General features: G+C 52.4%; 1 protein-coding gene across 2 annotated transcripts in view; it reads right to left on the bottom strand.

Annotated features, from left to right (window-relative positions):
• The window catches only part of FAIM2 (Fas apoptotic inhibitory molecule 2), a 37,810-nt gene that overhangs the window by 1,510 nt on the left and 14,926 nt on the right, over window positions 1-21,374 (bottom strand). Inside the window, exons 6-12 of one of the 2 annotated variants that reach the window (XM_048831905.2) lie at window positions 18,855-18,905; window positions 18,088-18,127; window positions 16,677-16,714; window positions 15,337-15,424; window positions 14,373-14,468; window positions 9,528-9,581; window positions 6,254-6,399 (exon numbers count right to left, since the gene is read on the bottom strand). In XM_048831905.2, the coding sequence (XP_048687862.1) occupies window positions 6,254-6,399; window positions 9,528-9,581; window positions 14,373-14,468; window positions 15,337-15,424; window positions 16,677-16,714; window positions 18,088-18,127; window positions 18,855-18,905 (513 nt within the window). Of the gene's footprint in view, window positions 1-784; window positions 6,400-9,527; window positions 9,582-14,372; window positions 14,469-15,336; window positions 15,425-16,676; window positions 16,715-18,087; window positions 18,128-18,854; window positions 18,906-21,374 lie in introns of those variants that run through there. The other variant, XM_048831907.2, reaches the window with a different exon arrangement.

Raw genomic sequence — 21,374 nt, 5'->3', positions numbered from 1 at the left:
CCCCCTCCCGCCTGCACCTCCCGCCCGCCTACTGCCCCGCCGATCAGTGCCTCCCCTTCTCTCCCAGCGCCTACCGCCTGCGCGATCAGCTGTTTTGAGGCATGCAGGAGGCTCTGGGAGTGACGGGGAGGAGTGGGCATGGGGCATGCTTGGGAGGAGGGGGCGGAACTGGGCGGGAAGAGGTGGGGCGGGTGGGGGCGTGGGAGAAGGGGCAGAGCCTGGGGTTGAGCGAGGGGTTGAGCACCCCGTGGGCCCGGAGGAAGCTGGCGCCTATGCTTCAGGGGGAGAAAAATATCATCTGCTAAAGAGCTCTTTAATCTAGAAGAGAAAGGCAGAACAGAAACCAAAGGCTGGAAGTTAAAGCCAGACAAATTCAAATGAGAAATAAGGCCCTCTTTGTTTTAACACTGAGGGTGATTATTGGACAAATTCAAATGAGAAATAAGGCCCTCTTTGTTTTAACACTGAGGGTGATACAGCCGTGGTGGATTCTCCATCTCTTGAAGTTTTTGAATCAAGCCTGGATGCCTTTCTGGAAAGAGATGTTTTAGTCAAACACAAGTTACTCAGCTCAATCCCGGAGTAAGCAGATGAAATCGTCTGGCCTGTTTTATACAGGAGGTCAGACTAGATGATCACAGTGGTCCCATATGGCCTTAGAATCTATGATCTAAAGGTTCTTTCTGGCCTTAAAGAAAAAAAAACAACAACAACTAATCTACAAAGCCTGCTGTACATTATTCTGCCTCTACCCTCGCCTCCACCAGAAAGAAAAACAAGGATCTTCCCAGTTTTGCAACAATTTATTAGCAATGTCCAGAGAAAATACAAAATTTTATTTACAACAGAATCAAAGGAATGGAAGGAGGGAGGGAGGAGTGCACTGGTCACAGGTGGACCTGGGATTTCGAGGCTCGAGAACAAGTGCAGAGCAAGAAGAGCTGTATGGATGGAGACAAACAATCCCGCATCACCCAAGCCCCTGTAGGGAAAACCCAGCCCTTGCCCTCTGATATGTCTCCCTTAGGGCCCCTATCCTGCGTCACTGAAACCAACAGAGACTTCGTCCCTCTCGGTGCTAACATGTTCCTCATCCCTGTTGTATCTAAGCGCCAGGGACTTTTGCTGCTGGCTTCAACGGGGAACAGGATCAGGCCTTTGCTTGGAGAGCTGGATCAGCTGAAATCCACAGAGGAGGCTAAATAGCATCAGTGACAGCAGCAACCGGAACAGATGGGACATGCAAGGACGGGAGCCCCTGCAATTCCACCAAGAAACACAAAGGGGCAGCAAGCTATTCTGGTTTAATTGTTTTCCCCTGGAGAGAGACGAGCAGGTGCCATGCAGGTGTTTTCCACTGCAGTAGCAGCAAGTCAGGCCTTGGTGGTGAAAGGTGAATCACTCCACACTGCAGAAGAGATTGGGCCAAGTGGCCATGTTGGGATCCAGATCGGGGCTTCTCCCAAAGTATACCTGGCATCTGGATCAAGCCGCTTGTAGAGAGAGGGGGCAAAGTTTGGACCAGGAGCCAGATCCAAATTTCTCCCGAAGTCCAGGAGGCATTTGGATTCAGGGTTCTGATTCAACCCATTGTAGAGACGGGAGGCAGCTGCAAAGTTTGGACTTGGATTTGGACTTTTCCTTAAAGTATGTGACTGTCCACATCCAGGTCCTTCTCAGGCTGGAAGATTGCAACTCAGGAGGCTGCTAATGCCTCAAAAAATCAGCCCTGGCCTAGGTGCAGAGGGAAGCATTTGCCCTTCTCTGCAGTAGCTGTCTGGGGGTAGGTAATGAGGTAAACTGTGTTTTCAGTTTCTGCTAAGATCCTTGCAGAGAGGGTTCGACTAGGGGGTGAGGGGGATATCCAGACAATTTCTCCCCTGTAATCGCATCCCTCAAACCATCTGTCCCCTGTTTCCAAGTGCTCAATAATTTTCTTTGTCAGGGCACTTATTTCCTTTCCTCCATCCTCCTCTCTGTATTAAGGGTTGCAGCATCCTGTGCAAGATATTGCACTGACCCAGCTAATATATACGTGCACCACCACACGCTACAAGATAGAAACATAATTCATATGTGTGTCATAGGCCCTATACTGCCAGCATCTAATGGAGATTCTCCTTTCACCCAGTGGGTTGGGCTTTTGGACTAGAAAGATCCATGGTCTATCCCTACTGTCACTGTGAAGTTCTAAATGGCCACTGCGTGCAGTGCAGCAACATCTAGGAAGAGCCAATGTGATCATGGATTTGCTACAATATATAACAGCCTATTTGCAGCTTCCTTTGCACGCCGTAGGGATTTCATAAATAAAGGAATCTGTGGATTAGGGGTTGTCTTTTGTAAGAACTCATTCTCAAGGAGACAGGCAGGGCGAATATGTTAAGAAGCAAATTGTGCTGGGACCAGTATGAACCCAGCTCTCTCCTTTCACCTGGTAGTAATCAGGCCTGCTTCTCTGCTAAACCTGCACCATGTGTCATCATTTACACCTGCATTTTGTGCCCACTTTGCACTGGTGTAAATGAAGAGTCATGTCGCAGGGCCATGGTGAACTGGGTCCCGGCTTGGAAAGCTTCTGCAGCCAGCACTTTCTCTCTTCTGCTCTTTTGATGTCCCCAGAATGTAAGGGAATCAAACTCTTAGCATTTTAACCTTCCATTAGCAATGGGGTCCTGATCTGTGAGCTCCAGGGGCTACGGCAACACAAAATAATAATAATAAAACTCACTGGCCACTGCTGATGATTTTGGCCTATATGTCTGTAAACAGCTCTGAAGACGGTAAGTGCTAATTATTATTACCAAGAAGTATAACTTGAGTAAACAGCTGCCACTTTCTGCCAGCAGATCTCTCAGGATGCTGACCCAGCCAGAGTCTATACTGTAATGGTGGCAGGTAGGCCTGCCCTCAACCACCGAGCACACCTAAAAACAGCAGTACGGGCTGTTCAAGCCCACCTGGAAGCCAGGGTACGTACTCACACTGCTAGCCCGTGCCGGGGTCCACCCTGCCAGGGCTTCGCTGCTATTTTTAACCCCGCTGGCTAGATTCAAGCCAGCAGAGGTATGCCTACCCGAGCTGCAATCACACCTCCAACTGACATGTCGACATACAACCCAGAGGGGCCAAATCCTGTGCTCTGTCCCCACTGCTGTAAATCCAGAACGACACCATCAACTCTCCCCCATTGTCGCTGTGAAGTTCAGAGGGGCTGCACTTTGCCGCATCTCTAAGTCCCTGCAGATGGAGCCTTCCACAGACGCCCATCCCCCTGGTAGAGTGCCCGCGCTGTGTCCTGAATGTGTACAAAAGTGATGTCCTTGGATCAGGCAATAAGGAACCGGGAGGGACAGGGGTGTGGGAAGAGCAGGATTATCTCTGAACATGAGGGATCAGCAGAGGCGCAGTAAAGGAACATGAGATTTACTTCCTACAACCCTGTGCACAGTAACTTTCCTCTGCTTCGCCCAGCGCGGGGCCGAGGCACGTGTGGAAGGCGTGTGCATGCCTGGGAAGCAGGACAGCAGCAGAGAAGGAATGTACAGTATGGAGATCTTGGCACAGGTTCCCCCTCCAGCGGGTTGGAATGGCTAGAAGCAACCTGCTGACGCACATGCCCTGGTCTTCCCAGGGAGATTTCAGATAAAGGGCCCTATCGGGGGAGAGATCGCCTTTTAAATAAGCATTAAATGCCTCTTATCTTATCTCAGCCTGGGGCCCTACCGTTAATTAGCCAGTTGATTTCCAAATGGGGGATATTAACAGGGCAAAGATGGAAAGATACTGGTGCACTCGGGGTTGTCCAAAGGGCCCAGCTTGGAGGGGAGGGGAGCTGAAAATGAGGGCCTGGATAGCTGAATAGCAAAGGGGCTGCTTTCACTACCTGGCATTTCAGTTAGTTCTGTGAGAGAGAGCCCCGCCTGGGTGGTTCTTGGGTCATCCTCAGTGATCCATCCGGATAGTGGGCATTTCTCAGGGTGCCACTCTGTGTCAGCAGCATGGGCATTCCCCCTTTTCTCCTTACACATCCAGGCTCAAGTCCAAACTTACCCTTTTTCCTAGTGTCCCCTCTACCTTTAAGGTCCATAACAACAATTAGAAACGTCTCACCGGAGCTTGCGCATGAGTTTTGCTGTTTCTGCAACTGCTCCCTGAAGGGCCTCCTCTGTTCCTGACCCTAGTGCTTTCTCTGTCTCAGGGAGACACTCAAAAATTCCTTTTATATCCTGGGTTGAGGCTAATAGGATCCACCTGATCTAGCTGCCAGGATGAGTCAGCAGGACAGCTCTTTTTGTCCTCAGGGTCCTACAACCTGGCACAAGCACACTAAGACCTGGCACTCTATTCCAAGTGGTTTCTTGGAATGCCACCTCGGTAGCCCTCCCTAAATGATGTGGGTATTTCCTGGGTACTCCTGGGTGTATCCCTCAGTTTCCTTCTTCAAAACTGCATTGGGTTCCCCTGAACGTGTAACAATGGGGCAGGATAACCCTAGATCAGCTCCTCTGCCACGTTATTCACGCTGGTAGAATGGACTTTTTTAAACGGGGATATTGGTATTTGGTCCAACTTCATTTGGTTCCGTCCCTGCAGAACTCATCAGACTCTCTCTCCTTAGCGACAGGCCGCACGTCAGCTATTGTTCCTTGAGTACTAAGTGCCTTCTGAGGAGAGGTGCTGAAACATCTGCTCACCAGCAAAGGGTAGTGCAAGAAACATCTAGCTCGTCATGCTTTGTGCCAGCTCACACGAGGCAGGCCTGGCAATTGCATGGAGATCCAGCTTTAGGGGACCTGCAGCTGGCACCCCGTTCTTGGGTGACTCACGTAACGTCAGTGTTTACAAGCTCCACAGTTTCAGCATCTCAGAAGTCGCCTCAGGAGAAGGAACCTTCTGCTGCCCTGCTGCGATGGAGGACGGAGGGGGGTCAGGGAATCTTGTTCAAGAGCATTAATGCCACCCAACCCTGCTGGTGGATGTGATGCTCTCCAGTGGTTAGAAAGAAGACCTCTCCAGCACCTGCTGTCCAATCTGCAGTCTGGGGAGCTTGCATGGGGGCATCCGTGCAGTACCACCAGGGTGTGATGCAGACACCTCTCTGCCCTTCCAAGCTGTGCATGCTCACCAAGCAATACAACTGCATTCGTGGTGGTGGTGACCCCGGATGCACTGTACGATGGAGCATCTAGAGTTCGAAGCCATTATTGTAGGACACTAATGAATCCATGAGTCCCTAGGGTCTTCGTCCAATCTCGCCATCTTCCCCAGGGGCACAGGATTCCTGGCTTTGCATAGGCTGGTGCTTCACCTTTTCCATCCTAGGACCCCAGGACCTGGCTCCCATCTAGCCAGGATCTAACTGGGACCTACCTTCCCTCCCCATTTAGTGATATAGAAAGGGCAAGCTGGTATCATGACCCCTTGACACCTGTTTGCAATCCCGCCTGGGGCCCATCCCTTAGACAGCTCCAATCTACTCATCCCCTGAGGCAGCTGGCTGGGTAGGTGAGTCCCACATCAGTGATCAGCCTGGCCTGGGAGGCATTATGGGAGGAAAGGGGGTTCTCAGTTTTGTGGTCTGGTAGAAAGGAGACACAGGAAGGCCTAGAGGGTGCTGGGGATGTCTCTTAGGGGGCTGCCCCTGATGGAGAGCTGCTCTTCTCGCAGCAGGTGGATGACTGCTAGCGGGACTACCAAGAGGCGCCATTCACTTCTAGGCTGCGTCTCTACTGGAATCACATGACTCAGATTGCGCACGGAGGCGGGAAGGTGGATACCTTTGCAATCCTGGAACCCTAACCTACTCCCTTCTTTTGTTCAGCTGCTGGTTCTCCTGCCAGGACCCCAACAAATTCCCAGCCCCCATCTTTTCCCCTTTCACAGCCAGGCTCTGCATCTCGGCAGCACACAGCATACCGTGCCTATATGCAATAATGTGCCGAAGCCAGAAGGGGAACCCTCTGCAAATGGGAGAGCCCAGACTTCTGCCCTGCCGGCACTACCGACCCTGCTCTGGTTTGATTTCAGGGGGTGGGAGGAAGCATAGCATTTCCACTCCAGTTTGCTTTCTGGGTCACAAAGGGTTAACAGCATATGTACAGGCTGCAGAAGGAACCAGGGGGGTTGCTCAGTAGATGGAATGGAGCTGGCAAAGGGACCAGAAAGGTTGGCTATAATTTTCCCCTCTTTTTTTTTTTTAACATTTTTCTGTTTCGCCGGGCGAGGACAGACACTTTCTCACTGCACTTACTCCCGGCTGGAGCCAAAGAGCTGGAGGAAGAAGGAGAAGATGTAGACGATGTCCAGGTAGATATTGAGGGCTCCGAAGATGTATTCCTCTGGGCTCAGTGAGTACCGGCGGTTCCCCATCAGCAGCTGCGTGTCGAATGCCAGGAACTGAGGGGAGAGAGAGGGAAAACAGACCCACAAAGACATCGCATGCTTGCCACAGGACCCTTTTGCCCCCAAGGAGCCCAATCAACAGCTACGAGAATTGCTTAATTATACCCACTATTAAAATGCAGCTGGTTCTTGGGTGGAACTCAGCTGCTGTTTACCACCCCATGACAACACTTCAAAACTTTATCATGGAGAGGCAGCATGGCCCAGCGGGCAAAGCAGCGAATGGGAACTCAGGAGACTTGGGTTCAAGTCCTTACTCTCCCACTGGCCTGCTGGGTGACTTGTGTAGGGGAGTGGATAGATATTGCTACACTCCAAAAGGAGATTTGGCCAGGCTACCACCCCATTATCCCGCAGTGCATTGGATTATTCCCAAGGTGGTCGAAGATGCAGGAGGAATTATGCGCTGTTTTGTTAAGGATGCAGCTCCCAGTATGGCTCATGGAAGCAGGTCACAACAGTGACCCAAACTGGTTTCACTCCAGCCCTGCCCATAGCGCTGGGCAATTCAATTCCAGCTGAGGATAAGGAGGGAGGGCTCTCTCCATGTGGGAGTTGAGAACCCAATCTTAATTTCCAGGCTAAACAGCAGCCAGGCACTGGTCAGCTAACCCTCTTTGTCTGAGTGCCACCCTGGCATGCACCCACTTTGCTAGAGTCTGGTACCAGCAACAGATGAGGTGACATGCAGATGAAGGGGACTGGAGTGACTGAAAGCATCAGGGTCACTGTGTTCCAGGGGGACAAGGGTGAGGGGGGCCTAGAACCAGGGACCCTGCAGGCTCGCTACTGAAACTCATGACCTCCTAAGCTTTGCAATCCTTAAGCAACTGTTTCTATGAGTTTCAGGTTATTACTAAACTTTTGCCTGGCTCCACTCCACCTCTGCCACGGACTTCTCTGATAACCCCAGGGCAACTCACATGCCATCAGGCCAATGCCTTTGCCTTTGCACCCAGCAGGGCTGCCCTCTCTCACCACAGTGACCTGGCCCCGAGCCACATCGCGTACAACCGAGGGCTCTGTCTTGTCCAGTTTGCAGGTTCTAACCCACGGAGCTTTGGCCACGTCCCCTGGGGTGACAACTCCGCAGCAGCACAGGTCTCATGGTCAAGCAACTTATGCTGATGCTACCTCCTTTCTTAGTTTCATTCCATTCCTCCCAGTTATACCCCACCCCCAGCAATTCCTTGGTGCTGACTACCTTCAGGGACTTCCATCGCCTCACCCCCGGAGCCCCCCGTCTTGGCTGCCGCTTGGCCAAGGAGCCTGATTCTTCCTTGCGAGTCCCTTCCCCCAGCCCCGGGATTGTTTCTGTTGCTGTTCTCTGCATTTCCTCCCACTTGAGCAATACCCGCCTGGTAACGTGCTGTCCCAAACCCAGCACAACATTCCAGGCACAGTCACGCTACAGCTATAAAGAATTATACCCTTCCCCTCCCCGCACGGTGACTGGGTGACTTTGCCAAACGGCGCAGAGAGGGGGCCCGGTCTAGGAGGTGGGGAATCGGGGACCTGAATGGCTCTGCTGCTCACCTGTGTGACCTTGGGCTGGCCTCTGAGCCTCCAATTCCCCCTACCACCTTACGTCTGTCTCATCTATCAACTTTCGCCGCGTCCCTGCGCCTTTTCTGGTTGCACTATGCTCTTTGGGGCAGCGTGTGTGAAGATGCAATGCCCAGCGCAATGGGGTCTGGGTCTCCTAAGGGCTTCTGTGACAGAAATAATAATTGGCCCGAGAGGCCCGGTCCATCGGCTTCAGCAGTTGAGGGTCTGATTGTATATGTTTACGAGCCAGTTATATCCCATTTAACCCTGGGCACATTTTACAGGGCGATCGTAAAACATCTGAGTTCTTCATAACTGACTTTATTAGCTATTAAAAGAATTGCTCAACTGCTATTGTATTTCCCCGCAGGCCCAGATGGCACAGCCTCGCCCCAAGGCAGCTGTCCTCCTGACCCCCCATTTGGGGTGGCACTTTCAGCGGGTGCTTCCTGCTTTCCGAACGGCAAACATGGTTCTGCTAATGTACGCTCTGGAGAAACACTTGCTCGATAAGCTGCCTGGAAGCTCCCTCGTGTACGGGCCCAACGTTTGTTTTTGGTATAATAAAGCAAGTATTTTTGACCCAAAAGGGTAGGGGCCTCGGGAGTGGGGGCAGGGAGATCTGCATGGGACCCACAGCTCTGACACCACGCCCACCCCTCCCGGGGTGCAATGGAGCACCCCTCTCCGCCTGCTATCTCAGTCCTAAATTCTACACATGGCTCTGCCAAGCGATGTCCATCCTGCCCCCGTGTCACACTCTGCTACTCTAGTCTCGGGCTGCCCGCACCCACAGCTCTGCTAGTGCCCCTTGTCAAGGGCCCCACCTTGGGGCAGGATGCAGGATTGCAGGGGGCCCTTCCCTCCAGCGCCCCCTTGTGACTGGGCTTCCTTGGCCCCACAGTGGCCCGTTTCGGTCTGGGTCACCCTCCAGGCAGGAATTTAGAAGTTCAATCCCCTTTCAAGGTAACGAAGGTCTAGCTGTAGCTCCCACTCCCAATCAATATCCAAACAAATCATTCTCTTGCCCCTGTTGGGCAACACTGAAGGTCTCTGCTTCTTGGAGCTCTGCAGAGTTCCTCCCAGCCTGCTACGTCACCAGCAGGTTTCCCCCTCACTGCCTCCCTGCCCCAATCCTAACCGCTTCACCCCCAGAGACACGCACTGCTTTGCCAAGGCCCCTCCATCCTGAGCTACTCTCCCAGCTGTGCTGATGAACCTCACTCCCGTTGCTATTCCATACCATGACTGGCCTTAAACCAGGGTCACCAGCCAGGCCAGACGCTGCCCTGATGTGGTGGGAAAGACACAGGCACACTAGGGACTAGGCCCAGATGATCCCATGGATTGTTATTTGTCATCCACCTTTGGACATGAAGGTCTCCTGAAGGGAAAGTCCGAAACACGTCCCTGCTGCTCTGCAGTACAAAACCCACCACCTCCTTCAGTACAAACACCCCACCTCCTTCCCCCTGCTCGTCTTGCCTTGCAAGGGACAGGCGATTTGCTACCCGATTGATTGATTGATTTGGCCAAGTTCAATCTCCCATTCCTTGGGATTCGGCGTCACTTACCATAGTAAAGACAATTGCACCCAGCACGGCATAGATAGCATGGAGCCACGGCACCTAAAGGAAAGAGACAAATACACCAGTCAGCTTTAGGGAGAAACCCGACCAGCAAGAAGGGAGGGCTTGACTCACAACATGGAGGACACAGTTTTGGGAAAGAAGCATAGGCACAGAGACTGGCCCACAGTATCCCAGCAAGGCAGTGGCAGAGATGGGAGTAGAACCCAGGTCGCCTAAGCCAGCAAAGGAACCACCAGACCACACTGAGCACAGGAGCCAGTGACAGAAGGATCACAATGACCCGTAAGAAGTGGCATGATCTCACACACACCTAGGCCTTACAGTTAGAAAAGGGACCACATGGATCAGGATTTTGGGTGCCCAACTTGATTCACCCAGGGCTTACTTTCAGAGGCAGGACCTCTCCCCCCCCACCCCTCAGGCCTGGTCGGAGTTCGCTCTTCCCTCATCCATCCCCACACACACACTGCCCCGGCAGGAGCTCACTCTCCCCCTTTGCCCCCCACCCCCAGGGCCGGAGGAGTTCTGTGCCCCTGACGATTATTGGGGGTGCCCCTGCTTCCCCCCACTTTGTGCACACCCCAGGCTGCCATTGACTTCAGCTGGCATGGCGAATGCTCTGCCATCCATGGCATCTCACACTGAGACACCCCACATCAGACGCCCCTTTTGAAATCACTGGTCTTCGTAGCTACATGTCCTCAAGTCATGAGCTAAAGAACGTGGCCTTCAAGAAAGAACAGGTTCCATTCAGAGGCCAGTGCTGACAGTTGCTTAAAGCAGCTGCGATCAAAGATGAATGCAGCCGTCTCCAGCCTAGAGGAACGTGCCCAGCTGCTTGGGGAGCCCTGGGAAAGCTGCTAGAGCCCAGTCAGATACAAGTAAACAACTGCGGTACCCAAAGCGATTAATGGAGGCTGCCAGACTCTGGGCAACGTCCTCCTTTGTCAACATTTCCCAGCGTCTGTTGAGCGCTCAGCGCAGAAGAATTGCAAAATAAAAGCTCCTGGATCGAGAGCAAGACGTCAAAGGCTGGGATGCCAGCACCTCCTCCCCCGCATTGCAATCAATCACCGTCATTAGCCACCTGTAGCAGGATGTCGGTCGGGAACAACCAACACCTTTGTTGCAGGTGAACAGCGTCGGGTGCCAGAAGCATCCGCCGGAGTGGAAAGAGACAGAAAACATGGCGGCAAAGGGGTGATGGCAGGAGGGTGGCGAGGTAGGTGAGCGTGACAATAATCCCCCAAGAGCTGGCCGCACACATGTGGCCCTGGGATATTGCTGGTTTTATGCAAACACACTGATCAGTAGCCAGTGCTTTAGTGGCTAGAACAGGGGCCTAAGTATCAGGATTCCTGAGTTCTATTCCCTGCCTGGGGAGGGGAATACAGGGCAAGGGTCAGAGTCACTGACTGGGCCTCTGGACTCCTGGGTTCTGTTCCCAGAATGGGAAGAAGAGTGTGGTGCTGTGGTTAGACCAGCGGACTGGCCATCAGGACTCCAGGCTTTCATTCCCAGCTTTGAGAAGGGAAGATGGTTAAAGCATGTAACTGGGCGCAAGGAAATGTGGGTTCTACACCCAGTTTTGAGGGGGCAGCACGGTGCAGTGGTGAAAGCAGCTAACAGGAAACCCACTCCTGGGTTCTAAGCCAAGCTTTAAGAGTGGGGTGTGCTGGACTGGTTAGAGCAGCTGATTTATGAGCCAGGGCTCCTGGCTTCACTTCCCAGCTCGGGCAGGGGAATATGGTGTAGTCATTAGAGCGGGAGAATGGGAGTCAGGACCCCCTGGTACCTTTCGCTTCGGTGACACCGGGGCAAAGGTCATCATTTTCAGCCAACCCAATCTCCCAGGAAGGAACAAATCCTTTAATTCAGTTGGAGCAGATCTCGTTATCGGTTACTCGAGTGTCAGCCTAGGCTCAGTGCCACTCCCAGGCAAGTCACAAAGGGCAGAGGTTGGGGCCGAATGAGGACGTCTGGCATTAATCCAAAAGGGACCGAAAACACATGAGCTGGGTTTCCAAAAATGCCCACATTGCAGTCGCAAGAGTGATTGCAACATACGCAGATGAACCCAAACGAACCTGACTCCAGCTAGCTCAGGGACCAGTGGAGCCACGGCTGCATGGGGTTCAGTGCAATCTGGGCCCGTGTGTAAGTACTCAGCCCATCCACACTGAAGTCTGGGCTGCTACAGCTTCATTGCAACTGCTTCGTGCACTAGCTAGATTAAAGTTAGCTCAGGTATGTCTATATATGCTGCAATCACACCTCCAACTGCAGTGTAGGCATACCCTAAGGGAGTTAGGCACTGAAATCCCATTGATATTCAAGGGATTTGGGTGCCTAACTTTTTTAGGGTACTTTGAAAATCCCAGTCTTGATGCCCTCCAATGTGGGGTTAGCTCTCGATGTGGACCTGAACCACAACCCCAGCTCTTTACTCACCACTTCTCAACATTGGACAGTCTGAAATGCGGTACTGGAGCCATTTCTAGTAAGTCCCCCATGTCCATCTTTGACGGCTGACATCCACCCACAAGGGAATGGAGCTTTATATGGCTTAGAGGATTTAGGGGTGTGGTGGGGAGACCTGAACCTCCAGGTATTCCGGGCTGCTACTCCCAAAAATCCCTAGGACATAATCTGGTTCAGTGCATAGGAAGGAAAATTAGCTAGATAGATGTGTATGGGACTAGATGAGAAAACTAGATGCATAATAATAAACTAGCTCTTCTCAACTGTAGATCTCAAAGCACTTTGCAAAGGAGGGCCGGATCATTAGCCCCATTTTGCAGATGGGGAAACTGAGGCACAGAGAGGGGCCCTGACTTGCCCAAGATCACCCAGCAGGAGGAATAGAACCCAGGTCTCTTGAGACCCAGTCTAGTATGCCCACCACTCGGGCACACTGCTGCCCCCTGGATGGGGCTAGATACAATGAATCACATTTGCCCACAGCACCTGGCTTGTCTATCACCTCCTTCAGGTCCCAGCGTCAACCAGCTACGGGCAATTTCCTGAGTTTATCTGTTAGCTTTTTCTGAATACAATCGCTAAGCTGATATTCAGCTCCGAGATTTAAAAGGTCTGGCTGTTTATTCAACTCTGCAGTAGCAAAGCGGGGGTAGGGAGGGGATTTTTTTTCCCCAAAGCAGTTCAAGTCGCTGCTACTCAGTGACACTGGTGTAAATCCAGAGTGACTCCATGGGGTTCAGGGGGAGTTACTCAGATGCTGTGGGGAGGAGAAAGGGGCGCTGCAGGACTGGATATCGGGGAGTTATTCGTTATTTTCATTACTGTTATATGCATTGAAGTCACAGATCAGGACCCCACAGGGCTAGGCACTGGACAACCGCAGAACAATAAAATAGTCCCTGCCCCACAGAGCTTCCAATCTTACACCCAGTCGGTTTGAACCAATCAGCAACACCAACGGACAGTGGCTTGGAGCAATTCTTTCCCCGGCCCTTTTCTGAGTGGGGAGCTGGAATGCTTCACTCCCTGATAGGACACCCCGGGCGACTCCCCAGTCTTCCTTGCCTTTGCCTTCACCCGCGCTTGGCAGCTGCTTCTGACCCATGGGAGGTTTGGCAGCTCAGCTGTTTGCACTTCCTGGTGGCCCGATTATTAACACGATTGATTGTGACGGCGCCCCCAATCTCCAAGCCTTTGTATCTGCTTCCGCCCACCCCCTCCCCACGGGAGCTCTCGTTCAGCAATTTATCCTCATTGGAAATTCTACAGCGGCTGGAAAACGCTGATAAAGGGGCAAATTACTGTGGGTTCTGGCTCACTCAGAGTCTTCGTTTATCACCCTGAGCCATCACTTCGTTTGTCTAGCCTCGCTGTGCCTAGATGCCCCACACTTCTCCTACTTATGGGCATCTATGGGGATGTATCCACTTACGGATGGCTAAAGGTAGCAATAGTTACATACACACCCATGGGAGCCGACTTACTAAGATCCCGGGGTTGCTCCGCCTCTACCCCTTCCTCCAAGCCCCCACCTCGCCCCCCTCCTCCTGCCCCCGGCCCAACCCCCACTCCACCCCTTCCTCCAAGCCCCCATCTTGCCTGACCTCTTCCCACCCCCTCCCCCACCTCTTCCTGCCCGCGCTCCTCCCCTTCCCCCCAGCGCCTCCTGCAGGCCGCGGAACCGCTGATCACGGCGGGCGGGCGGCGCTGGAAGGGAGGGGGAGGAGCTGTTCGGCAGGAGCACCAGTGGGCAGGAGGAGCAGGGCGGGAGGGGGAGGTGCTGACCCATGGGGCTGCCAGTGGGTGCTGAGCACCCAGAATTTTTTTCTGTGGGTGCTCCAGCCCCGGAGCGCGCCACGGAGTCAGCGCCTATGTACATACTGATGGGTAGCTAGAGGGACACACCCACTTACGGGCCGCTAGAGGGAAATATTCGCTCCTTCCAGAGGCAATGCTGCTCAGATCACATACATACCCCCGGAGTCACTCTGATCTGGGTTACGTTGGTGTCAATCCAGTGTGACGCCATTGGGTAGACACAGCTGTAACTCAGATCAGAACCTGTTGACTCCAGCAGGAGACGCATCCAAATTACTCCAAGGGATGAGCTTAGCCCGGAGTTTGGAGAAGGACAAGGAAGCAGCCAAAGTGGGGGAGGGAGGTCCTTCCCCACCTTTAACCCCATGCCCAAATAAGAGAGGCTGTCCTTCCTAACTAGGAATCAGGCTGCATCGAGGTTTGCACCATGGGCCATCCTCATCTGACGCTGAGCAGCAAGCACCTCCTCCCTGCGGAGAAGGCACCATGGGAGCGGCCTGGGGTCCGCAGAGAGGAGAGGTCACTTACGTATTGGAAGGGGAGGAGAATGGCCAGGATGATCCCGCTGAAGAGCAGCACCATGAGCATGACGAAGAGGACACCTTGGCAGGAGGTGAAGTCAAACTGTGGAGGTAAAAAGGGGCCGTCGGTTTGATTGGCTCGGGGCGCTGGCGGTGGGCAAGGTGCAGGCTGATAGGGCAGGACTCAGCGACAAGGTGCTGGCTCCTTCATGCCCCCTGCCCAGCCACTCACCCAGCATCACACACATCGCCCTGTCAGTCACTAGCCCACCTATATCCCAAACCCCATACCCAGCACCCATCGACCCCACCTACACCCCAAACCTGGCACCCACCATACCCTGTCTATACCCTAAATCCCGTACCCAGCACCCATTGACCTCACCTAGACCCCAAACTCCATCCCCAGCACCCATCCCACCCCGCCCAGACTCCAAACTCCATACCCAGCACCCATCAGACCCTGTCTCAACCCCAAGCCCCCTACCCAGCACCCATCAGACCCCACCTATACACAGCACCCTTCATACCCACACCTATACCCCAAACCTTCTCTTATAGCCCAGCACTCATCCTACCCCAAATCCTGTACCCTTAACCTTATAGCCCAGGACTCAACATACCCCACCTACACCCCAAATCCTGTAGCCTAGCACCCATCACACTCTGGGCCTTATAACTCCAAATCCTATAATTATTATACAGTTCCCCACCTATATCCAATCCTTATGCACCTCAGCATTGCCATCCCACTGCACCCAAAATCCAAGACCCCCCAGGACCCATACTACAACCCCCATCCCTGTCAGACATTCCCTCCTGTACACCCCCATGGCCTTTAGCCGCTTTCCCAGATCCATACTTCCTGGCCAAACCATTTGCTGCATGAATGTCAGCTCCTCTTTCCCTACCGAGATCTCCCTCCCCACTCTGAGATGCATCCCCTGCCCAACAGGCTGGGATAGTCTCACCTTGGTCTGGAAGCTGAAGATGGTGACGGAAAGACACACCAAGGCTGTGATCCCGAGGCACAAGAGAACTGACCTGGTGTTGTAATAGCTGCAAAAGGAACACAGAAACCCCCTTTCTAATTAGATCCCACAAATGGATGGAAGGAGAGAGCTAATTAGGAGCTCCCAGGGGGGCTTAGCAGGGGTGTGCTGATAAAGCAAGGGTGCTAGGGTCTGGCAAACAAGCACCAGGGGTTGAGATTACCCTGCTCTTCCCATAAACAGTGACTGGGTCATTACACATATTGACAGGTTTCAGAGTAGCAGCCGTGTCAGTCTGTATTCGCAAAAAGAAAAGGAGGACTTGTGGCACCTTAGAGACTAACCAATTTATTTGAGCATGGATGTTAAGTGTCCTCACACCTTCTTGTCAACTATCTAAATGGGCCATCTTGAGTCTCACTACAAAAGTTTTTTTTCTCCTGCTGAAAATAGCTCAACTTAATTAATTAGCCCTTACAGTTGGTATGGCTACTTCCACCTTTTCATGTTGTCTCTATGTATATATAAATATATATCTTCTTACTATATGTTCCACTCTATGCATCCGATGAAGTGGGCGGTCGCCCACGAAAGCTTATGCTCAAATAAATTGGTTAGTCTCTAAGGTGCCACAAGTCCTCCTGTTCTTTTTGCATAAACAGTGGGGGTTCCTGGCTAGATAGGTATGGAAAAGCCTGAGAAATGACTGATGTGTGGATTCTCCTTCTGCTATAGATGGAAGAAAACTGCTGGCATGGCCAGCCTTGAGCCTGCAATTTGCTTCCCTCGATCCCTCTTTGTTCCAGCAGGAGCCTGGATCTGTTAATAGTCCTTCTGTGCTTTGCACTAAGAGAGGTGGGACTGTCCCAGAGACACTTCTTCTGCTCCCTACACAGCGGCTGGGAGAGGATGGGAATGGCAGAGCCCTGAGCCAGCATTCCCACCCCTCTCCTGACAGCACCTCCTGCTTGGAGATGCCGCAACAGGAGTGGCGGTGGACTCCCCAAAAGCCAATGCCGCTGCAACGACGCGTGGTGGCGGGCGGGCTCTCTTTGGGGCTGGAGTTGATCTGAGCTTCCCCACAGCCAGCTGTTGGCAAAACACATGGAGTTCACACTGGCTTCCTCCGGAGGTCGCAGCTGGTGTCAAAGGAAGGGTCAGGTTTTGCTTGGCTATGTTAGCAGCTCAGAAAGGAACAAAGGGCCGGTGTCGCTCAGATCATTCTAACGTGGGAAGCCAAGGCAGGGGGCTGCAGGGAAGAGCTGGAACGTGGAGCCGAACTAAGGAAAAGAAATCTGATGCCTAACGGATTGACCTACCTGGAGAGCATTCCAGTGAGATAGGACATGGAGAGAGTCTAGGGATGGGGGGGAGAAAGAGAAACCGTTAGTACTGGGAGACGCACTTAGTTACTCCATGAATAATTACTCAGAGATGTCCCATAATTGTCCTTCATGGAGGCAGGGGGGTGAAGGCAGAATGGTGGTCTTGCAGAAGGCTTTCCAGTTCCCTTGGCCACTAAGGCTGTAGGCTTCGTCCAGGCCTATCCCAGTGGTGAGGCTACTTGTAGGTCAGCCGGTTGCCTGGTTTTCAACTGGAAAGTCAGGTTGAAAAGGGGACCTGACAGTGTCCGGTCAGATCTATTGACCGGACACCCACAGTCCGGTTACTGCACGTAGAAGAGGTGGAGAGACACCGGGTCACCACCCACTCCAGCCCCTATTCATCCAGGGCTGCCTCCTGCCTTCGTTGGGTGCCTGCAGCTCCCAGCCCCGACTCTGCAGGCAAGTCCCTCCTGACCCGGGAAGGGGTGGGTGGGAAGGGAAAAGCAGCGAGTGACTGGGGGAAGGGGGAAGAGGAGTGGACGAGGGTGGGGCCTCAGGGGAAGAGCTAGGGCAAGGACAGGGCTTTGGGGGGAAGAGGTGGGGCAGGGGTGGGGCCTCAGGAGGAAAAGGGGGGCAAGGGAGGTTCCGGCACTCCTGCTGGAGTGTCCAGTTTTTAAATATGACCGTGTTGGCAACCCTAGTTATGTGGACCACTTAGGAGTCACGGAGGGGCAGCAGAAGCTATTCCGACCCAGAGACCGGAGTTGGCAGCTGCGATGGGTCGGTGCTGCAATCCCACAGGCTGGGAACCAAGATGAAACTGGCATTCCTGAATCTGGCCCCATTTTGCTCCCCATCCACCCCCTCAGCTACGGCGGCGCTGCAAGCTGCATTCGCTTACTACGGACAGATGCTCGGCTCCGTCCAGAGACAGGCACCCATTTATTGCAGACGTCTTTCAGTTCCTCCAGTCGTGGCACCCAGCGTGGTCAAGAAGGCAGCGAAACCTCTTTAACAGGGGCCCTAATGGAGACTGTTTCTGGATGATGGATGCTAACCTTCTAAGCGGGGTTTAAGAGGGTACATCCCAATGCGTAGGGCTAAGAATGATGCTTTCATAGTTCCACATGGCTGCATGGGACCCAGATACCCCTCTGCCCCACTGGGCCAGCCTCCTCCTAAATTTTATTTATTTATTTTTTTACAGAGCCTCCCCCCCCCCCCCCATCTCAATTTATCTAGTTCTACCAGCAGGGATTGAGTTTAAGGTAGCAATTACTGGGCCAATCTCTAGGGCCTGTGTGAACAAGATGATCCTAATGGTCCCTTCTGGAGGCCTTAATCTCTGTGAAATTGACGACACTCCAAAAGGGCAGGTCAGTTACCGTGCAGGTACCCTACTTACAAAGATACTCAAGAGGATCAGGTTCCATGGAAAATACCTCCTGCAAGTGAGGTGAAAAGAGCCAGTCAGCAACACTATCCAAAGAACAGAGTGGTTTAAAGGCATTGCATAAGGGGTTGCATAACGCGAATTACATAATTAATTAGACATGCAGCACATGCCGCGGGACGTTAATTCTGCTGGGTAACTATAGCGCTGTGCCCAGGGGACTGCTACGTTGCAACACAGATGGATCCGCTTTATTACAGCGAAGCAACCAGGAATCCCCAGCTCTGGGACAAGACGGCAGCGTTTTCACCGTATAATAATAAACAGCATCTATGGCGGTGCATCACCGAGATGCAACAGCATCACCTCTGCTATTACAGTCACAATCCAACTTTGACTTTTCCTCCCAAGTTGCAGCTCTGACGCAGCGACTTGCAACTGCCCCGTGTGTCAGCACACAACCACGCCATGCGCCAACGCACAACCGCTCCGTGCACCAGCTCACAGCTGCATCATGTCTGCTGGCTAGGAGCACGTGGCCCCCGTGAATCTCTGGCAAGGAGACATAACTGCATTACCCCTGCTATACCGCCGCACTCAGACATGCCTGCAACCCCTCTGCTACAGACAGTGCAGAATCTGGGCTGCGTCTGCTCAGAGATACAACTTTGGCTTGTGCTGCAGCCCTTGAGTCAGGAACATACGGGATTGGAGCCGTGATAGGAAAGCACCAGTACGTCAGTTCGTTGGGTTGTTTAAAGCAGAAGGAAGTATTTTACCTGGGTCCGGAGCAGCAAGCCAGGATCAAGTATGTCACAAAGAACACTGCACTGTGAGAAAGAAGAGAGACACACAGGATGGGTGACGGAGGAAGAACCTGGTGTTGAATGCGGTTGACATGGGAGAGGGAGCGCTCTAGGGCTTGACTGTTCCTGCTGCGTTTTGCTGCTGACGCACCAGGGTGCTATACAGCCGAACTCCCTTAGAACACCCTGGGAAATGGCTTTACCATCCAGATCCAGATTGGAGAAAGGAGGAGGTTTAAGACCTATTCTTAGGGTACGTCTACACTGCAGAAAGAGCGCCACGGTAGCACGTCTCAGAACCCAGGTCAGCTGACTCGACTTGTGCTACGGGGCTCAACAGAGCAGTGTGACCATCCCTGCTTGGGCTGGAGCCCAGGCTCTGAAACCCGGCAAGAGGGGTGGGGCTTAGAGTCCAGGCTCCAGCCTGAGCCTGAATGTCTATATTGCTATTTTAGTCCCGGAGGGCGAGCCTGAGTCAGTTGACTTAGGCTCTGAGACTCAGCACTGGCGGGGGTTTTTTTGCAGTGTAGACATACCCTACGGTATTTGTATGGCATCCATTGCCCTAGTCTCCAAGTGCAACACTCCTCTGAGGCAGAACCGTGCTATAAACCCCCATTTCACAGAAGGGGAACTGGGACTCAGAGGGAGGAAGGCCCAAATCCTCAGAGGTATACTTGGGCACCTAGTGTTAGGCACTTAAATACCTTTGAGGATCTAGGCCTATGTGACGTGCTCAAGGTCACACAGGAAGTCTGTAGCAGGGCAAGAACTCAGCCCCAAGTCTCCTGAATCCCAAGTTAGTGCCCCAACCACCAGACTCTCCTTCCTTTACAATAATACATAAATAAGTAATAATAATAATAATAAATTCAACAAGAAAAGGAATCTGAGGGGAGAATACCTCACAGAGCCCAAAACCTTTTAAACTGGTCCACAAACCAAGCAGCCAAATTGCCAGAGAGTTGACCATCTCCAAAGCTGACCATCTCCAGAGCCGAACATCTCCAGAGAGTTGACCATCTCCAGAGCTGATCGCCTCCAGAGAGTTGACCATCTCCAGAATTGACCACCTCCAGAGAGTTGACCCTCTCCCAGCAACAAAAGGATCCTCCATCCCTCCCCAGAGCATCACACGGCCCTGTGTTTTTCCACAGGGTCGACAGCTATCCTGTAACGATAAACCGATAACCCCTAGTGCCTCAGGCAACCCAGCGGTAGGTGAGAAGGCAGGTTCCAAAGGCTTTGATGGTAATCAGAAAACTGGCCACTCATGTGTCTAATAAATAAGGAACGTGAACGGGGAGGCAAACCTCACAGTCTTTGATAAATGCACCATTGATAGATCTGTGGTCTGGTCCTGCAGGAAGAAGCCACAGAAAGTGCTGGGGACTGGAATAATCATGGAAGAGTGGAAGGAGGCTTCCCACAGACAGAGGGGGAGAGAGAGAGAGAGAGGGCCTGATTCTCATTACCCTCAGGCCTCATTCTGCCTCTCTGGCAGTATAAACGGACCTTTAAGAGGGTGGACTTTACAATCACACCACCGTAAGGCCCCTTTCCACTGCCAGAGCGGTGTAACGGGCTCTTAGTATATATGGGAATCAGACCCAGAGGGAATAAATAAAGCAACAGGATCAATAGAATGGATAGCGGAGAGACATGATGTGTGGCAGGATGGAAGGAAGGAAGGAAGAAAAGAAAGAATAGATAAGTAGAGTGGAGGAAAGGAAAGGAAAGGAAAGGAAAGGAAAGGAAAGGAAAGGAAAGGAAAGGAAAGGAAAGGAAAGACAGAAGTTCCATGATCCAGGATCCTTTCCCCAAAGTAGGGGTTGCAAAAGAACACTGACTGGCGTCAGGTATGTTCCCTGAATTGCGAGGGAAGAATATGGACAAATGAGGAGGCCAGGAGATGGAAAGGCAGCTGGAGAGATATCTGGGGAACCTGCCTTGATAACAAGTATGGGTCCTAATTAGAAGCTCAGATCTGGAACAGGATCTGAATCCACACTTCTCAAAAGGGGCTCTCTCAGATCTACCAAACCTTGCTCCCAGTGCTAAGGAGAACATGTTATCCTTTAAGGGCATGAACACTGCATCATCACCAGCTTCCTCCTTCTGCTGCTATTTTGGGTCTTTCTCCAACTTTCTCTAAGCTAGTTTCTCACCTCTGGGTTTTGGGTGTGAACTAACAAGAAACAGGTTCAGTGTGGCCTGTTAATGGCCATTTGCATCTCACACTCCACCTGCTTAATTAACTGCCAGCATGCAGACACTAACCTTGCAGAGGACACAGGAAATGCTACATGGGCAAATATTTTTAACACCTCGGGGCTCAGCTAAAAAGATACATTCTCCATGATTATTCAGGCCGGATGACTGGTCAGCATGCGCCGTGGGTGGGATCTGAGCTTGAATCCAGTGCATTCCAATCCAGACTCATACGTACTTTTCCGTTCCTCCTTTATACTTGTTGCATTCTTTAATGGCTGA

The sequence above is a fragment of the Caretta caretta genome, chromosome 20, assembly GCF_965140235.1.
Source record: "Caretta caretta isolate rCarCar2 chromosome 20, rCarCar1.hap1, whole genome shotgun sequence".
Lineage (NCBI taxonomy): Eukaryota > Metazoa > Chordata > Testudines > Cheloniidae > Caretta > Caretta caretta.
Note: the sequence above shows the minus strand (reverse complement) of the source record. Positions and strands in the feature narration are given on the sequence as shown.